This window comes from Orycteropus afer, unplaced genomic scaffold (assembly GCF_000298275.1).
Source record: "Orycteropus afer afer isolate SDZICR_OR568_19922 unplaced genomic scaffold, OryAfe1.0 scaffold00133, whole genome shotgun sequence".
NCBI classification, from domain to species: Eukaryota; Metazoa; Chordata; class Mammalia; order Tubulidentata; family Orycteropodidae; genus Orycteropus; species Orycteropus afer.
In genome coordinates, this window is record NW_006921720.1 from 7,507,360 (window position 1) to 7,527,869 (window position 20,510).

The 20,510-nt window shown below is 39.1% G+C and overlaps 1 protein-coding gene across 1 annotated transcript in view; it reads left to right on the plus strand.

The window, feature by feature from the left end:
- The window catches only part of CD109 (CD109 molecule), a 159,739-nt gene that overhangs the window by 40,704 nt on the left and 98,525 nt on the right, over positions 1 to 20,510 (plus strand). Inside the window, exons 4-5 of the mRNA XM_007945220.2 lie at positions 5,052 to 5,282; positions 12,505 to 12,630. Coding sequence (XP_007943411.1) covers positions 5,052 to 5,282; positions 12,505 to 12,630 — 357 coding nt within the window. The remainder of the gene's footprint in view (positions 1 to 5,051; positions 5,283 to 12,504; positions 12,631 to 20,510) is intronic.

Below are 20,510 nucleotides of genomic sequence, written 5' to 3' on the forward strand. Positions count from 1 at the left end.
TTTCCCATTTCCATTTGTCCAGATTACCTGCCTGTTCCTGCCTTCTGAAATTTGCTTTTGGGCTAATGCTGCCCTTTTGGTTTTACATGTTGAATTTTTTGAGAAACACGTTCCTTACTGGTGTTATTATTTACTTTATAGGCTTGCCTGTTGTTTGGCTCTAAGATGGTCTCTGGGAGTGGGTTTAGTTCTGAGTATGAAGGTTGTCTAAGGGCTATAGTCTCAGAGGTTCTACCAGCCTCTATCAAAACAGTAAATCCAGTCTTTTTCTATAAATTTGAATTTTGTTCTACATTTTTTTTTTTTCCTCTCTCTGTCCAGGACCTACTATTGTGATCCTGGTCAGAGCTATTGGTAGTGGTAGTTGGGCATCACTTAGTTCTTCTGGTCTCAGGCTGGTGGAGGCTGTGGTTCATGTGGTCCATTAGTCCTTTGGGTTAATTGTTTCCTTGAGTCTTTGGTTTTCTTTACTGTTCTTTGCTATGGATGAGAAGAGACCAATCTCAGATGGCCTCTTGAAAGTTTTTAAGACCCCAGTTGCTACTCATCAAAGTAGGATGTATAACATATAGACTATGTTATAAGGCTGACTTTGTTTTACTAGTTAAGCAAAACTGTTGTTTGGTTTTAAGAAGACTTTTGGGGATATTTTTGGTTTAAGGTAGTTCTTCTAGTCTCAAGGTCATGGAGCCTCAGGTTCACATGGTCCATTAGTCCTTTGGACTAACGCAGCTTTGATTTTTTTTCACTCTTCTTTGCTCTGGATTGGGAGAGACCAACAGTTGAACCTTAAATGGCCACTCACCAGCTTTTAAAATCCCAGTTGCTATTTACTTACCAAGGTACGATGGAAAACATTGTTTTTGAGGACTATGTTATGCCAATTGACCTTGATGTCTTCTGTGACTACAGTTCAGACCCTGCAGGCCCAGTGACTCATTCCTTCAAGGTGTTTGGTTATGGCTAAGAAGTTTTCATAACTTATCTTCCTGTATGTTGTTGTTAAGTGCCTATATCCTCCTGTATGCTCTACTATATTTGTGGCTGTGCTACCAAAGGTAGGACAGAGGTAGGAATTCTCTTATTAATCTAAATAAATAAATAAATAAATAAACCCACTGCCATGGAGTCGGAGCTGACTCATAGTGACCCCTCCTTGGGTTTCTGTGGCGGTATCACTGCGGAAGTAGATTGCCCTTTCTTCGGAGAGTCGCTGGTGGGTTTGAACCTCCAGCTTTCTGGTTAGCAGTCATGTGCCTTAGGCACTACTCCACCAGAGCTCCCTCTATTATTAATAGCAGTGGTGAAAGTAGCAACACCATCCTTACCAAAACTATGACGTGAGATAAGCAAGTTGCAAGAAGAGAGAGCATCTTAGTGAGAAAAATGCTTGAGAGAATATAGGAAGAAAACAAATCCTGTGGAGATATGCCTTTCACCATTTACCTGCCTTAAATAGGGTGAGGAATGCATGGAAAAGAAATACTTGATTAAATACTGAACCACAGTAACTGTTAGTGAGGAAGAATTTGAATTTGGAATGGGAAATGACAACATGACTGCTGCTGAGAGAGAGCTTGGGGTGTCCTGCATCCCAGGAACCTTGAGATTTAATTGGAGAGCAAACTACAGGATATTAAATGAGAAAAAACAAATTGTTAAACATTGGAATTACCTAGGAGTAGCACATTTTTCAACATTGTAATTCCTTTTGCTAATATTATGTATTCAAGTTTTCTATTCTAACTTATAACTAAATCATTTTTTTAAAAAAACATATTTTATTAAAATATAACTTATGTACAGTGCCATACATAAAACTAAAGTGACATGGGTTAATGCATTTTTTTTGTTGTGTTCCCTCCCCTCCCACCCCTGGTAACCAACAAAGAAAGTTTCTTTCCATATATAAACCTTTCCTTGAGTTTTTACAATAATGAACTAATACTGTATTTGTCCTTCTGTTACTGACTATTCCACTCAGCATAATGTCCTCCAAGTTCATCCATATTATGCAGTGTTTTGCAGATTCTACATTATTCTTTAGTGTTGAATAGTATTCCATTGTGTGTATGTACCCTAGTTTGGTTATCCACTCTTCTGTTGATGGGTACCTAGGTTGTTTCCATCTTTTTGCTGTTGTAAATAGTGCTGCGATGAACATGGATGTGCATATATCTATTCTTGTCCTGGCTCTCACTTCTTTAGGATATATATACTTAGTAATGGGATTGCTGGGTCAAATGGTATCTCTAATTTCAGCTTTTTAAGGCTGCAACTCTCCATCTCTTGAGTGGTGCATTTAATCCAGTGACATTGAGTGTAATTATAGACAAGTATGAATTTGTTGCTGCCATTTTTTATGTGCTTTTTCATGGTGTTGTTGATTTCTTTGTTCCATATAATTTTCTGTGCTGAACTCGTTTTGTTTATGAATTGTGTTATCACTTCATTCATTGATAATGTTTTAGTATTTGCTAAATATATGTGCTGGTCCTCTTTTTTATTTTAATGTGAAAGTTTATAATTTTTCTTTGAGGTTACCCTGTGATTTATAATTTTCTTCCTAAGTTTAGAACAGTCTGTTCTATCTTGCAGTTGTCTTGACTTCCCTACCATCTAGAAATTCTGAAACTGCACAATATTTTCCCTCTTTTTGGTTTGTAGTTTTCCTCATTTGTCAATTGATGTCTCTGGTTCCCTATTTAAAATCTTGTAGGCTTATTCACTTTGGATACTTCTGTAACTGGGTTAGTTTCTGGGTTATGTCATCATGTATGTTAATGGTCAGTTATTGTTTGGTGTTGTTGGTTCTCTGTCCAAAGGACTCCCTTTAGCATCTCTTGTAAAGTTGGTCTGGTTTTAACAAATTCCCTTAATTTCTGCTTACCTGGAAATCTCCTAATTTCACCATCATATTTGAGGGACAATTTTACTGGGTATATAATTCTTCATTGGAAATTTTTCTCTTTCAGTGTTTTGTATATACCATCCCACTGTCTTCTTGCCTGCATGGTTTCTGCCAAGAAATCTGAGCTTAGTCTTACGAGTTGCTCCTTGTAGGTAATTTTTGTTTTTCCCATGCTGCTTTTAGGATTCTTTCTTGTCTTTGGTTTTGTTGAGTTTGATGTTTGATGATGATATATCTTGGTGATTTTCTTTTGGGGTCTGTTGGACTTCTTGAATGGAAATATTCTTATCTTTCATCATACCAGGGAAATTTTCCTCCAACAAGTCTTTGACAATTTTCTCTGTGGTTTTATCTTTCTCTTCCCATTCTGGAATTCCAATTTTATGTAGATTATTCCTTTTGATGGTAGCCCACATGAATCTTAGGTTCTTTTTGTTTTGATCTTTTTTCTTATTGATCCCTTTCCAAAGAAGTATTGAGGTATTTGTCTTCAATCTTACTAATTCTGTCTTCCATTGATTGGATTCTACTCCTTTGCCTGTTCAATGTGTTATCTATTTCTGAGAATTTAGTTTTATCTTCTGGATTTCTATCTGTAGATTTTGTATCATTTCTAATTTTTAATTTTGTTCTGTACTGTCCTTTGAAATTGTTCTAGGGTTTTATCTGTGTTTTCCTTAATTTTGTCAGAGTTTTCCTTAATCTGTCTCTCAATCCATTGAAGGTACCTAAATATAATTCTTTTGAATTCCTTATCAGGGAGTTCCAATGCTGCTTCTTCCTCAAGAATATGTTTTGGGTCTGTATCCTGGTCCCTTGTTTCTCCTGCTTTATCTTGCTTCTTTGTGTGGACTGTGATGTTCTGTTGTCTCTGAGACATTGTGATGTTTTTCCTTTTGATGGTAGCCCAAAAAAGGCTGTAGCCATTTTGATTGTTTACAAGCAGTGGCCCTCTTGGATATTTAAAGTGACCGAGGGTGCTGCCATTTTGAATGTTTACAAGCAGCGGCCATAAATTTATATTTAATTGGTGATTGTATGTTGGAATGATTTGTCCATGATTTCCATTTTCTTTGTTTTGTTTGGATGTTATCTATGTAAGCAGGTATTGTGCTCCTGTATTTGCTAGTTGGCAGCACTTATACACTCACCACCTGTCTCCTTTCCCATTGTCAGCCTCCCATATGTCCCTGCTGTCCTTGGCAAATGGAGCCTATTCTTAGGTCCCTGGAATCTGAATGAGAATGCTGTCACGTTAAATATCCACAATGGCCACCACTTGTAAACATTCAAAATGGCTGCACCCTTGATCACTTTATAGGAGCTCTGCTGGTGTAGTGCCTAATGCACTTGACTGCTAATCAGAAGGCTGGTGGTTCAAACCCACCAGCCACTCCCCAGAAGGAATATTGGGCAGTCTACTTCCATTGTGATACCACCTTGGAAACTGAAGGAGAGGTCGCTATGAGTTGGATCCAACTCAGTGGCAGTTAGTTTTGAGTTTTGAGTTAGTTACTTTAAATATCCAAGAAGACTACCACTTGTAAACATTCAAAATGGCTGCACCCTTGGTCTCTTTAAATACCCATAATGGGCACTGCTTGTAAACATTCAAAATGGCAGCACCCTTGGTCACTTTTAATATCCAAGATGGCCACTGCTTGTAAACAATCAAAATGGCTACACCCTCTGGACAGCTGAAATTCCACTGCTCAGGTAGTCTCCCTCCTTGCTGTTTCCCTTCCTAGTCATAGGCCATCAGCACGGTCATCCCTGCAGCCCTTGGCAACCAGGGCTGGTCAGTTATCAGGTCCCAATACCACTTGGAAATATTCAGGCTGTTAGTCCCATCAGAGTAGCTGACAGTCTGCAGCTCTGTCCATCTCTGTACTCACTGTTTTCATTAAGGTTTTTCCACTAGTTGGTGACTCACCCACTTATGTAAACTAAATTTCAAAGCTCAGGGCTCCAGGTTTGTCTTCTATACCTCTGTCAATTGGTTTCTCTTTTCTTTGTTGAAGAGGGCCTGTGTAGCTTGTCTGCCTGTTCTGCCATCTTACTGGAAGTCCTATAACTAAATCATTTTTAAGGCGAAATAATGAGACTTTGATGTGTCTATTTTTTTTTTCTTTTTCTCCAGCTACCTCTGAACAGTGTGAATGAGATTTATGAGCTACGTGTAACAGGCCGTGCCAAGGATGAGATTCTATTCTCTAATAGTACTCTTCTATCATTCGAGACCAAGAGAATGTCTGTGTTCATTCAGACAGACAAGCCTCTGTACAAGCCAAAGCAAGAAGTGAAGTTTCGTGTTGTTACACTCTTCTCAGATTTCAAGCCTTACAAAACCTCTTTAAACATTGTAATTAAGGTAAGTTCCAGACAGAAATGAAGCAAGTAGCTCAAGCTGTGTTACTGGAGCTCTCTTGGAAGCTCACTTGTATTATTGACACTGAAATGAATATCTTAGAACTCACCTGAGCTAAACTTCCCCCTCTACATGAGAATCTTCTCTCTAGGAATGGAGGAGGAAGAGCATCGTGGTTGAGTTTGGGCTCCAAAGTTGGCCTGCTTGAGTTCCAGTCTTCATTGATTAATTCATTTGTCAACTATTTATAGAATTTCTATGGTCTGGACACTGGAGATGGGATACTGAACAGAACCATTTAAGTCTCTGTTCACATCAAGGTTATATTTCAGTGAGTGGAGGGGGGAGACAGACAATAAATACTCAGATATTTGCATATTTGCATATTTACATGTGTGTGTATATACATATGGAGATTTGCATATTTACGTGTGTGTGTGTGTGTGTGTGTGTGTGTGTGTGTGTATGGAGCTCTGGTGGTGCAGGGCCTAAGCCATTTGACTGCTAGCTAGAAGGTTGGCAGTTCAAACCCACCAGCCACTCCATGGAAGGAAGATGGGGCAATCTACTTCTGTAAAGATTTATTGCTTTGGAAACCCAATGGGGGTCGCTATGAGTTGGAATCGACTCAAAGGCAATGGGTTTGGGTTTGGTTTTTTATATATATATGTATATATCTATATCTATATCTAGATCTATATGAATACTAAGAAGAAAATAAAATGAAGTAAAGGAATGTATGTACTTTTGTGCGTGTGTGTGAGAGAGAGTGTTTGTGCTTGCTATTTTCCTTTTACATAGAAAAAGAATTTTTATTATCTTGAATGCTAGTGCATAACACATGACAAACTTAATTAGAGGAGGAGACAGAAAGAAACTTCAGATACTGAGGTGGATTTCTGGATTGGTTGAAAACCTTTAAAATGTTGATAGTATAATTGTTCATAGTCTCTTTTAGATTATCACATCTTTCCTTTTACATGAAAATTTTCAGTAATGGTTCTTATTATGAAGTGTAACTCAAGTCTTTGGCTTGTTAAATTAAATGAAATGCAGAGAAAGAGCAAAATAGAAAATTTCCCTGTTATACAAGGATAATAGAAATTGTTTCCTTTGTATGTTCATATACATATTAATGTCTAAAATTTTTAATTAAGGTCTTAATTTTTGACTTTTAAATGGTCATGAATGGATTTTCTTGACTATCATAGTAGCTTTATAAATTATCAAGATACATCTGCAAGCAAAATTTAGGAGGCTCTTGGAAACACAATTAAAGAAATAGCATATATGATATAGATTTCTTTTGGGATTCGCTCATCCTTTTAGGATACTGAAGAAACTCAATTTATGTTACCCTAATAACTTAGTCTTTGATAACTCTGACTTGAATAAATAACAAGGTCAGAATTTTTAGTTTTCCCAATAGGCTTCCAGTCCAAATAATTTAAAGACACTTATGTCCTAAGTGGGACATTTTTTTTTTTTTTCATCATGTAGTTAATATAACTGGGTTCTTTTATTGGAAGATTGTCTTGATCATGCCTTGTTCTTGCAAAACCATTCCTTACAGTGATAGAGATATGAAAGGTAATTTCCCCAATGCAAGGAAAATAATCTGGATCAATAACAAAGTCAAAGGCATGAATGTTTCAGGATATTCTTGAAAACAGGTTTCAGCAGTCCTAAGATTCTTTTTTTTTTTTTTTTTTTTAATGATTATCATCCATTTTACAACTGTGTGGTCACTGTCCTATTCTTTTCTATTCTGCAAAACAAATACTTTTTTTGTGTGGAAGATCAAGTTTTTCATTGGCATAAAACTATTTAGAATGAACCCCCAAAATAATGGAAACTTGGTCTCTCCTTAAGTAGTTTCCTCTTTTGACAGCATTTACTTACCCTCTCACAACAATCTCATCACAGTTGAATTCTTTGATCAGATGATTGAAACCTATGAATGAAAAAAGCTCTTCAATAAAAGCTGATTAAACAAGGTCTTCTTATAATGCTTCTGAATCTACCATCTAGGGCTGCTTCTCTTGTCCTGGATGTTTCAGAAGCATTTTGTTGGCTTCTTAAGGGCTGCTGATACTCTGTAGCTTGTACCACTGAGCTGTTCCTCTTCTGTTTAGTTGTAGTTGTCCTGGCAGTCATCAAATTCCTTGCCCTCATCCTCACTCTTGAAGACTGAGGCTTCTATCTGACTTGACTACTTCCCTATAACCAAGATCTCCTACCCTCACCAGTGGCTGGGCCTCCTTTTCCTCCACTGGACCTTCCTGCTTGAGCTGTGGTGGAGCCCTGCTGTGGGAGTGGCTTGGGTTGGCCCCCCAATTCCTGCTGCAGACCTCCAGCAGGAATGATCTCTGTAAGATCATTCTTGTCAGGCGTCACATCCATCTGCAGGTCATGGCTCTCCTTACACAGTTTGAACAGCTTGGACATTTCAGACAAAGCATTTTCAGCAAAATGGGACATACCTGTGTTTGCTGTTTTCTATAGAGTTGTCAGGGAAGACCTATTTGAACAGAAACATAAAGGAGATAAAAGAATGAGCCCATACAGGGGGAACAGCATGTGCAAAGGTTCTGAGGTGGGAACTTATCTGGTGTGCTGAGGAACCATGAAGTTCCAGTGCACTGAAGCTCAGGTAGTGAGAAGACAAATATTGAGAGGTGGTCTATACAGGGTCTTGTAGGCCATGGTAAGGATTTTGGATTTTACTCTGAGTGAAAGGAGAAGTCATTTGAGAATTCAGGGGAGAGGCATGGCATCATCTGACTTAACATTTTTTTAAAAGATCACTCTGTGTGCTTAGAGAAGAATAGATTCTAGCTGTGTGACTGTGGGAAAACTAATCTCTCTGAGCCTGAGTTTCCTATCTGTAAATACCTATTAATATACCTCACAGTTATTGTGAGGATTAAGTGAGATAACTGAAGTAGATCACTTAGAACTGTGCCAGACATGTGGTACATGCTCATCAGTCAGTAACTATTATTATTATTATTATAGGAACTGCTTTTGACAGGTGGCCACTTGGCCTCTGCTGCTTCAAACTCCTATGATCTAGAGGCAGCGTGGTTGGCAGACGAAGGGCTTTCCTTTGAGAATCAAGTTGAAGACGATTGAGAGCTAGCTAGGCCTGATTGTCTACATTTAAACTGAGGACAGTTCTAGACATAGGTGCCCAAACTCATTCCAGTTTGCCTGAGGTTCTTCTGATTTTAAAACTGAAGGTCCTGGTAAACCCCTCAGTCCTGAGAGGGTTAGTCACTCTAAATATTCTGATGAATATAGTATGGAAGGTAAATTTTTTGTTTTAGTTAAGTATCTTCCTATGGTTTTTAGGTTCCTTTTTTGTTATAAATTAAAAAGAAAAGCCAGCAAACATATACACATATGTTTGTAGCAAACGCCACATTGTTTAGCATGGTGTTCAATGCATTTTTTCTTGAATTGAACTAGTTTTATTTCAAAGTTTGCAGCTCTGTGATTCTCAGTTTTTGTTACATATTAGAATGCTTATAAAGCAGTTGACTAGTGAATAGAACTTCTAAATTCCTGATATTCTCTGAGCAGGGTTCAACTGACTCCATTCCTACCATCCTTTATCCTTTATCCACATATACTGAGCATTTACTATATGCCAGAAAGTGCATAAAACAGGATATACAAGTAAACATCAGGCTTTTACATTCACTCTAACTTCTGTCTCAGGCCAATAAGACTCCCCAAAGGGTAAATTGCTGGTTCCAGTCGTTAGCCCAGAAATAACCCTGCTGACTCTGAACAGCTGGTCTCTGTGTTCTGTAGTTTTGCCCTTCTGGTCTACTCTAGTATCTATCTTTGCAACTTTGATTTGTAGATTCTTTGGGCTCTTCTCTCTAACTTTCGACTTAGTTTGCTACAATCACTTTTCTCTGAAGTGCTCAGAGAGACCCTCCTCTTGGCCAAAGAAGGAGAGTTTAGACTTTCCACCAGAACACAAAGTGTTTGGGAACATTGAATGGGAGATAGCCATACTCCACTCTCTGTGCCTAGGCAATGAAGCTTGGCTGTGAACTCAGGTCTGCAGCTAGCTTCTTCCCTCCATGTAACTTGCATAGTCCGGGTCATAGTACTGATACAAGTGCCCAAATGTCTGATATCCCTTCATCTGAAAACAGTTCACCAGACTGAAATGCTTTGTACATCTTTCAGTGTGCAATAATTGATTACTTGCTAAACTTCCCAGAAAAAAATGAGACTTAGCCTAACAAGGGGAGCTCTGGTGGCATAGTCCCTAAGGCATTTGACTGCTAACCAGAAGGCTGGTGGTTCAAACCCACCAGCCACTCCTCGGAAGGAAGACTGGGCAATCTATTTCCATAGAGATACCTCCTTGGAAACTCAAGAAGGGGTCGCTATGAGTCAGAATCAACTCAAGGGCAGTGAGTTTGTTTTTAGCATAACAAGTGCTTCTGACTGGGATAAAATTGTGTACTTGTGTATAGCACCACCTGCAGGCTAATGTGAAGAAATGTATCTGAGAGCTATGAAGCCAATTTTTTGGGACCATCCTGCTTAACCAATAATGACTGTTAGATGTAGCAAAGATATTGACTATTATATTCAAGGATATTCATTGTTTCTTGAGGATATTGGGTATTATTCATTTTGCGTGCTCCAATGACTGACTTTCTTAGGAAGGAAAGGGGTTTCAGAGGCTTTCCAGCTGTGGAAAACCTGGCCTGTCTCTGCTCTAATTCTAGCCTTCTCTAGTCAGTCCGGTGGAACACTGTGGAAATAAGTGCCTCTGATATTGTGATGGCAGCTACAGTGACTGGCTTCAACCTTGACCTGTCTTCTTTAAGGAATTGCTCCTGGTAGACATGAGCAACCTGTTGTGACTAGGGTGTTATTCACCTAGGGTTATATCCTGTGATTGTCTGGTGACTATTCTGGCTTGGAGCAGCAATGGCAAACCCAGAACTTGCTGAGCAGATACCTTGCACGAAATCTAGGACTCCAGAAAGCAGCAGAAGTACTTTTTTTCAGGCAACTGCTAGCCAGGGAACTTACTGCTTAATACAGTCTAACACAGGTATCAGATGAGCTTAGTTCCATCCAGAACCATCCAGAATTGACTTAAAGGGTGGGAAAGGCCGCTATTCCAGCATCTTGTGCAGGTGGCTGTTGTGGCTGTGACAGAGGCATCGTTAACATTGTACATGACTATCTTATGTGCATCCCAGTGAGAGATGACCACATGCAAATGCTGGGCTGTTCCAGGAATTTGCCAACAGCGACCTGCTTATTCTTCAGTTGGCGACGGTCTTTGGTTTTAACAATTAGTTTCTGGCTTACCACACTAGAGTGTATTGTGCTCACCCCTAACTTTCACTCTCCCCCCGCCCCCGCCCCTGGCTTCTAATAACTGGGCCAACTCACTACCTCTGGCCAGAGAATGGAGAAAAGAACAGGGGAAAGTATTTGATCTCTACTCTCAGGAGTTCACATTGTAGTGGGAACAAAAAAACACAAGCAATGAGAGTCTTAAACAGTTATAGGTACTCAAGAAAGGCAAACTCCAGGTATATTAGGGACTCTTCTAAGATTGTCTTCTCTGCCTGTTGGAGACATGTACAGAAGGCAAGAAGCTGGAGCTTAATTCACTGGTGGGACAAGGAAAGAAGAGCATTTCATGCAGCAATTACAGAGGCCTGGATACATGGGTGTTTGGGGATGAACTGCAGACAAATCTGTGTGTTGGGAGAAAGATGGGCATGGAAATGTATATGGAGTCAGTTTACTAAAGACCTTATAAACCATGCAGTGGGGTGTAGATTTTATTCTGCAGGCAAACAAAAGCCAACATTATCTACTGGTCTTGTTTAATGATCATAGCCAATGTTTATTAGCTGCTTATTATATAACAGAAACTGTGCCAAGTATTCCAACTACTTACCTCATACCCAGATTTGGGTTTTGAATGGTAACACTGTTGACAGTGGGGAAGATGTATCAGAAGATATTTCAGAAGACTGGAGGAAGGAGATTAGTTGCAATAGTTCAAAAAGAGGAGATGGTGGCTGTGAGGAGACAATTTGGAGAGATAGTAAAGAGAGAGTTGACGGGTGGAATGTGAGAGAGGCATGTTGAATGACTGCTGGTTTGGCTTAGAGGACTGTTGAATGAAGGGATCACCATCTGGGAGATTTTAGAAAGATTTTTTTTTTTTTTGTTCCACCTTGGTTAAACATCTCTCTGATACACTTTTGTTGAGTTAAAAGACAGACATGGGTTTACATCTTGAATTCTATCATGTGTTGGTGCTGTAATACTGGGCAATGTCAGTCACTTACAGTTATTGAGTGCTTACCTAACCTTTCTAGGCCTCAGTTTTCTCGACTATAAAAGAAGGATAATCCTACCCTGAAAGGGAATTGTAATAATTAGAGATAATGCAGAGTACCCAATACATAAAAACCCAAAACCAACTCACTGCCATCAAGTTGATTCCAACTCATAGCAACCTCCACTGGGTTTCCAAGGTGGTAAATCTTTACAGAAGTAGATCACTCCATCTTCCTTCCATGGAGTGCTGGTGGGTTTGAACCACCAACCTTCTGATTATCAGTCAAATGCCTTAGGCACTGTACCACCAGATACATAGTGGCCTTTAATAAGCAGGGGCTATTATTGTTACAAAGGAGCTCTGGTGGCTCAGTGTTTCAGTCATTCAACTGCTAACCACAAGATTGGTGGTTCGAATCTACCAGCTGCTCTGTGGGAGAAAGATGAGGCAGTTTGCTTCTTTAAAGATTTACAGCCTTGGAAACTCTATGGGGGATAGTTCTACACTGTCCTACATGGTTGCCATGAATTGGAATTGACTAGATGGCAGTGAGTTTGGTTTGGTTTATTATCATTACAGTGCAATTTTCTTCTCAAAACAATAACAACACAGATTTGGTGATGCACATGTTGTAATGTTTCATGTAGTAGGAAATATTGTGCCAGGAATTATAAAGTGAAGCAGAATCAAAATGTTGCCAAGAAATATGAGAAAATAAGCAATTTTGATTTAACAGTGTAAGAGCCAGCATTTTCTAAAAAGTATCTTTGTGCCACATTTTGGGGAAAGTTCTAAATGTGCAAGACATCAGTCATAACTAGATCAGATATATATGTACAAGGGCAGCCTTTATATAATGAATATGCCTGTTTTTCATTTTAGGACCCCAAATCAAATTTGATCCAACAGTGGCTGTCAGAACAGAATAATCTTGGAGTTGTTTCCAAAACTTTTCAGTTATCTTCCCATCCAATACTTGGTGACTGGTCCATTCAAGTTCAAGTGAATGTGAGTATAAGTATATCAGTATTTCTTTTGGGTAATGCTAAAAGGATTTCAATAATTCAAGTGGGGAGTTATCTGCAACATCATCTATTCAATGAACAGAAAACATTTAAGAACAGGTGAATATCTAAATAATTTAAGTTGTTTATTTTTAATTTACTGTGGAGTTAGCCTTCATTATGACATATTAGAGTTTTAATTATTGTCTTTTTCTATAAAATAATATTTGAATGTTAATATATTTTGGCATTTTAGTATGAGATTAATTAAATATATTTTTTAAAAACATAGATTGCATGCATTGAGTACTTTAAAATTAAGTACTGAGTAGATAGCTATTATTTGGCAAGTTGTATGTCTCAGAATAATGACTTGATGAGTAATTGGGCTAACATGTTTTAATTATCTTTGTTTGAATAAACAATGGCTTTATATAACCATATCAACCTTCTGTTTCCCTATTCTCTTTCTCTCCAACTCCTCCACCTACTCCCTTTATTTGCTGACAATTCATATAACTCTGAGATCTAATAGGGAAGGGGCATTAAAATGCCATATTTCTCTTTGTGCTTCAGGTTTTCTACATCTCATTTTCTTTACAATTTATCAAGATGAGCGTAATTCACTAATAAGAACTTTAGAAAAAGAGTTCTGTTAGAACAGGGCTTTACCGCCAGTGTTTTGTACTGGATGATTCTTTGCTGCAGAGGCTGTGCTGTACACTTTGGGATGTTCAGCAGCATCTCTGGTCACTATCCACTGATGCCAGTAGCATCCACCCCCTCTGCCCTAATTGTGACAACCAAAAATGTCTCTAGACTTTGCCAAATATCCTCTGGGGGAAAAAAATATCTCTCTCTTTGGTTGAGAGCCACTGTATTAGAAGAAATAATTATTTGTTATAAGATGTCAGATAAGGTAAAAGTATCCATATGTGACCTACTTTTTACTTGCATTATCACAACAGTCCTAAAAAATAGATTTTATTATATTCCTTTTCTAGATGAAAGCCATAAGGATGGTTTTAGCTAGATGGCAGGCTCTGAGAGATTGTTTAATGAGGGGTGAACAGAGTAAGTACCAAAGGAGAGAGAGTGATAGACTAATTGAGAGAGACTTGTGGAAGATGTGATAGTAGATTTGAAAGAATGATGGGATTCTCATACAGTTATTTGAATTTGACCTGTCTCATATTATTTTAGTAGGAAAAAAAGATAATGCTTTTAAGAAATTTTAGGTGCTTAAAATGTGAAAAGCAAGATCTGACTCTTGTCCATCTCTTCAGCCTTATAAGTGCCACTCTTGCCCTTGAACTCCATGCTTTAGACGTATGACATCCTTTCAGTTTCTCAGACTCACCACTCTTATTCCAGAGCTTCCTACATGCTGTCCTTGCCACCTGGAATGCTGTTCTATCTACTGATATTCTAGCTAGTTGTTGTTTACCATTCAGGCCACAAAGAAGGAAAATTAAGCCATTTTACTAAAAATGAGTTATTTAGTGGCCACCAGGGGTCAGTATAATCAAAGAAATGCTGTAAAAGGCAGCCCTGACCCGTGTTGGGTCTCGCGTTTTTATTTTCCCTTGACTCCTACACAGCATTAAAGGACCAGCTATTGTTTATTGTTAAACTGCTGTTCTTTCCTCAGTGAAACATTACTATGACGGAAATATATTTTAATATTTCTAAGATGGTGACCATTCTCACTGTAAAACTCAGGGAGGGGAAAAATTTATTTTCAGAAGAGTGTTTTGAAATCCCATTTTGTCTCTAGAAAAAATATGGAAAATAAGTATTACTGGCAGGCAATGTATTTGAAAAATACAAGAGTTATTACAAATCAGTGCTTTGATTTGTAGTGGCCCTGCAGATGATCAGAGAGTGGCATTCTTTAGTAACCCTTTGCACTAGGTCAGAGAAAGAAATCCTTTAGATGAAACTCCTGGTTTGGTCCTTGGAATTCTCCACCTGTAATATGTTTGTTTGTAGAATAAAAATCAATGAATAATCATTATCTTTTCTGGATCACTTAAATTGCTTTTGAACTTCAGCTATTGCTTTCATCTTCAGGATTTTTTTTTTCCTTTTTTTTTTTTTTAAATTGTGATTTGGATGATAGTTTACAGAGCAAGTTCATTTGCCAGACAACAGAAACATTTGTTTCATGGCATTGACTGCAATCTCTTAATGTAACAGCTCTCTTCCCACTTCCTCGCTGTGGTTACCTTTTCCTGGTGTCCTTCTTTCCCATGATTACTGCCCTCTGAACTATTTCCCTGTGCAAATACTGCTCTTCTGATCTCCCATGATTGTTATAAGGAGTAACAGTGTTCATTGGTATAAGGTGTTAATGTTCACTCTCTGTGCCTGTCTTTCGTTTGGCTGGAAGCCACAGAAGTAGAGTTCAATTCACGGCCTGAAAGGTGACTAGGGGCCATGGGAGTTTTACCAGTCTCCTATCAAATGCATAGACATGGTCTTTTTTATGATTTTGAGTTTTGTTCCACATTTTTCTCCCACTCTATATAGGATATCCTATACTGATCCCTTTCCAAGTGGTTGAGAGTGGAAGCCAGGTACTATCTGGTTCTTCTGGTCTCATGGTCATGTAGGCTGAGGTTCACATGGTCCACTAGTCCCTTGGACTAATCATTTCCATGTGTCTTTGGTTTTCTTCATTCTTCTTTGCTCCAGATGAGGAGAGAGTAATCATCTCTTCTATATGGCAACTTGCAAACTTTTAAGACTCCAGTCACTACTCACCAAAGTAGGATGCAGAACAATGTTTTTGTGTAGTATGTTATGCCAAGTGACCATGGTCCTGAACCCACAGGCCCAGCTACTCACTCCCTCAGGGTGGTTGGCTGGGTGAAGAAATTATCATAATTTTGTTCCCTGTTACTCACTGTTGTCAAGTGAGATCCAACTCATAGTGACCCCTTCTTGGGTTTCTGAGGCAGTATCACTATGGAAGTAGATTGCCCAACAGGCTGCTAGAAGGCATTTTAGAGGTTTTTTAAAAGAAAGGGTAATATTGGTGTCTGAGAAATGATCTCCTGCCAACCAGGAAGAATGTGGGCCTTCTGGCCCTCTACCTGAACTTTTCATTGCGGGCAGCCTATGGCTCAGGGTGGCTGACCTAATCATTATAGCTCAATTCCTCTGAGAACTCAGAGAAGATTCTGATTCTGAGAGGCTCCTGTTCACTTGATAATTGCAGCCCTGTGCCTTCTTTCCTAAGGGACTCTGGTGGTGCAGTGCATAAGGCATTTGGCTGTGAACCAGAAGGTCGGTGGTTCAAACCCATCAGCTTCTTTGTGGGAGGTAAAAGTTGCCAATACCCCACTGCTTATTATAGTCTTGCAGAATAATCTTTATCTTTTCTTGTCTTCCTGCCCAGCTATTTCCTGGGTCAGCTTGCTTCTGCTGTTGGGTTTGTACTTCCATAAAGATTTACAGCCTTGGAAACCAATGGGGGTTGCTATGAGTCAGAATTGACTTGATGACAACGGGTGGGTGTGGTGGTGGGCCCTCTTTCCTAAGTGTCAGATGGAAGCCTGCCTTCTCTTCCAGAGTGGCTCATGCTACTGAGTTTCCCACAAGGGTCTCTTGAGACTCTGGCCTGCTACCACATACCAGTGGTTCTCACACATCAGTGTGCCTAAGAACTTATGACTGAGGAGCTTTTTAAAGATGCATAGGCCAGCCCTTGCCCTGAGAGACTGTGATTCAGTAATTCTGACAGGGGACTTAGGAATTTGCATTTTAAACAAACCGGGTAGGAGATTTTATTTTTGGACCATGTTTTGAGATGTACTGATATATGTCCATAGTCAGATACCTTTTTTTTTTTTTAAATTTTAAGAGCTTGTTTTACATTCAACATTATGTGTACATTTAGTTTCACTCCCCATTTACCATGTCCAACCCTAACCCAGTCTCCCCCCTCCCTACGCTGTCACCCTCCCCCTGTGCCCCTCATATTTATGCACTCCTGTTTGTCTTGTATTTCCTCAATTTGAATGTTGGTCCTCTGGTGCCCTGTAGACTATTGCTCTGAGGGATGTATTACCACAGAGTATGTGGGTGCATCATCCTGGGTTGAGTGGTCTCAACATCTTGTTATGTAGTGGCATGTACATCTTGTTAACTGTTGGGCTGAGAGCCAGCCCCTGCGAGTGAGTTTTATTCCAGGTGCAGAATGTATTCCATGGCCGTAGTATTGGGGGTCTCAACTTTGATCTGTTCCATTGAGAGGCAGTGTTGGGTGGTTGAAAAGGCACAGGACTGAGAGAGGCCACCTGATTTATTCTTTGAAGTCCCACACAGTTCCTTTGAACTCAGACTATTGACTCCATCTCTCTAGGTGACTAGCTTAAAGCTTTCTGGCCCCATCCTGGACTTACCAAGTCAGAATTTTGGGGACCATTTGTATGTAGAAAACAATCTCTCTGATGATTCAGATGCACAGCTATTCTTGGAACCACTGAATTAGATAATCTCCCTAGTCTTTCGTAGTTCTAACACTGTAGTTTCTCAGCCCTTGATTCAGTGTGAAGCCAATGTTTGGGGTTAGGAGATGAGAAATTGAATGTAGAAAATTCAACTCAAAATTCAAAAGCTTAAAACTTGAAATCACTTTCTGTGGATTCTGTGCAGTATTTAGAAGTGTTAAATTATTATGTAATTCAGAAATAATCTGCATTGAATCGTTCATTTGCTCATAGCAGTTCCATTTACTTTCTCTTGAGTTAGTTATTCTAGAAAGGTTAGATACGTTGCCAATACCTCACTGCTTTTTATAGTCTTGCAGAATAATCTTTATCTTTTCTTGTCTTGCTGCCCAGCTGTTTCCTGGGTCAGCTTGCTTCTGCTGTCAGGTTTGTCTGGAGCCATTTGTCCTTTGTAAAAGAGCACATCTTTGTTCGGACAGTTCTTGTCCCTGAAGTGTTCTACAAGTAGCATCTGGTAAACACTCCCCTTGAAGTTTGATGACAGCTTAACAGAAAGCATGGAGCAAACTGTGACAGGTCAGAAAACAGTGGCATCTTCTCTGGAATGTGGATATAGCTTCCAAAATACTTTTGTTAGCCTCTGCTTAAAAGAAGACGGCTTATTATTATTTTTTTTTTGTGAAAGAACTCAAGTTCTCAATTCCATGTGCAGTGAGAAAAGGAAGAAGGCTTTAGAATTTTGATTCCTCAGAGAGCCAACCAGCAGATTTCAGCACTTCATTCTCCATTCTTCCATGAGACTTTATGCACACCTCTACTGCAGCATTTATTGATCAGTGTAGCCTTAACAAATTTGACTGCCTCATTTATTAGACAGAGAGCTCCTTGAAGACGGGAGTTGTATTTTATTAATTTTTGTATTTTTTTGTGTGTCTAATACAGTGTCTGACCTGATGTAGGAACTCATTCATGCTTGTGGGATCAAAGAATGAGTGAATGGACTATTTTCTCCTAGACTATTCCTGTTGATTATTGTCCCATTCTTTGTGATGTTCTTTGACTTATAGTCCAATTATTCTATATAATACTGTATAAAAATAGGCTTATACATTTTAATTTTGGAATATAGGTGGCTGCTATATTTAATGAACTTCTGAACCTATGAAAGATAGGACCTTTGCATTAAGGCTTGTGGATTTTCTAATTTTGAAAATTAAAAAGAAAAGAGTTCAGTCAAGAACTGAATTCCTACTCTCTTACAGAAATGTAAAAAGCCCTGGTTGCACAGTGGTTCAGTGCTTGGCTGCTAACCAAAAGGTCAGTGGTTTGAACCCACTAGCTTCTCTGTGGGGAGAAAGATGTGTCAGTCTGCTCTATAAAGATTATAGCCTTGAAAACCCTATAGGATAGCTATGAGTTGGAATTGACTCAAAAGCAGTGGGTTTGGTTTTTTGGGTTACACAGGTTTAAAATGTACTCACAGTTTTCGTGTCATATTATTTCTGTGATTTTTATCATTTGGTCTGCTATTGTCAGTCACTTGGGGATATACATTTTAATTTTTGGACGCCAAGCAGATTTACATGAGAGGGTCTTTGTCTTATTTTCTTACTACAGAAGCTATACTAGGAATATCCCTCCTTGCAAGCATCCCTTATCTTCTATGAAGTATGTTGTTTTTGAGCACCAGTTAGAAAATATGGGGTCAGACTTCAGTATGTCCTTCTCATTAGTGTAAGGGGAAATCTTTATTACAATATTTGAGGAAACAATCAGCATATAACAGTATTTCCATGTACCCTTTATGCAGTTTCCTCCAATAGTTATATTTTACTTTATTATAGTAAAACAAAAAGCAGGAATTTGACCTGGGTATGATGTGTCTGTGTGGTCCTATATGCCACTTTTTTTACTAGCAGAGAGGGGACTTTGGAATATCATAAATCACTGAACTCTGACCTGCGTTGGCAGCACAGGAAACTAGGATGAAGTACCAGAAGAAGTGTTGAGTCTTCTGGATGGAGTGAGGAAAGGAGAGAAGACCGAGAAACGGAAAGATGCTGACAACCACTGCCATCGAGTAGACTCCAACTCATAGCGACCCCTGTTGGATTTCCAAGGCTGTAAATCTTTATGGGAATAGATTGTCCCATCTTCTTCCCACTGAACAGCTGGTGGGTTTGAACCTCCAACCTTCCTGTTAGTAGCCAGATGCCTTACCTACTATGTCAGCAGAACTCCTTAGAAAGAAATTGGGAGCCATCAAATATAAATGTCCTCCCTATTTTGCCTTACAGGAAGCCTGGTGGCACAGTGGTTAAGCACTGGGCTGCTAACCAAAAAGTCACAGCCCACTAGCTGCTCTGTGGGAGAAAGATGAGACAATCTGCTTCTGTAAAGGGAAACCCTATGGGATAGTTCTATTCTGTCCTATAGGGTTGCCATGAGTCAATTGACTTGATGGCAATGGGTTAGGTCTTGGTTTTGGATTTTGCCTCAAGGGCAGCTTTTCTATTCAATGCTAAGTTGTAGTTACATTGCTGCTTTCTTCCCACCTTGCCCAAGATGGGTGCTTAGGAAAGGTGGTCATATTCATGTCTTCAAAAACCTTATTTTTTTTCCCACTCTTAGTAAGAACAGAGAGGATTGAGTAATTTTTTGTTTGTTTGTTTTTAAAGGGACTATGTTTCCAGTTAGTACTTTTCTACTAAGGAAGCTAGTTTGCTAGTTAGGAAGCTAACATAAACAAACAGAGAAATGCAAACCCACTACCATGAGTTGATTTGGACTCATAGTGACCCAATAGGACAGAGTAGAACTGCCCCTTAGGGTTTTTAGACCATAAATAATTATGGAAGCAGCCTGCCATATCTTTCTACCATGGAACAACTGGTGGGTTTGAACCACCAACCTTTTGGTTAGCAACCAAGTGTTTTAACCACTTGGGCTCATTTTGCACAGCATAAGGCCCTGCAAATGTCAAATCATTTTAAGAGTATGGATATGCTTATGTCACTGGATGCCTGGCCCATCAGCTTTATCACTGGGGTCTTGTATAGTCTATGTCTTGCTTATTGATTACATCATTTTCTCCATGTTCTTTCAGTAACTGAATAAACATTGGATATAGAACAATTTTAGTTCTTCAAATGTTTGGTTCCAGTTCTTAATGAGTATCAGAATATTTGTGATTCCTTCTAATGTTAGGAGGGGATTTAGGAAAATGGTATTTCATGGGGGGAGATTCCAGTTCCTTCTTGCTCTTAATTTAGTGGCTGATCTCCTTCACTACTTTACAGAGAAACCAGAAGTCATCTGGTGGGAATTTCTTTAACATCCTCTGCCAGATTTACATGTTTACCTCTGAATCCATCCATCTTAGTTTTTTAGTGCTACTATAACAGAAGGGAGCTCTGGTAGCATAGTG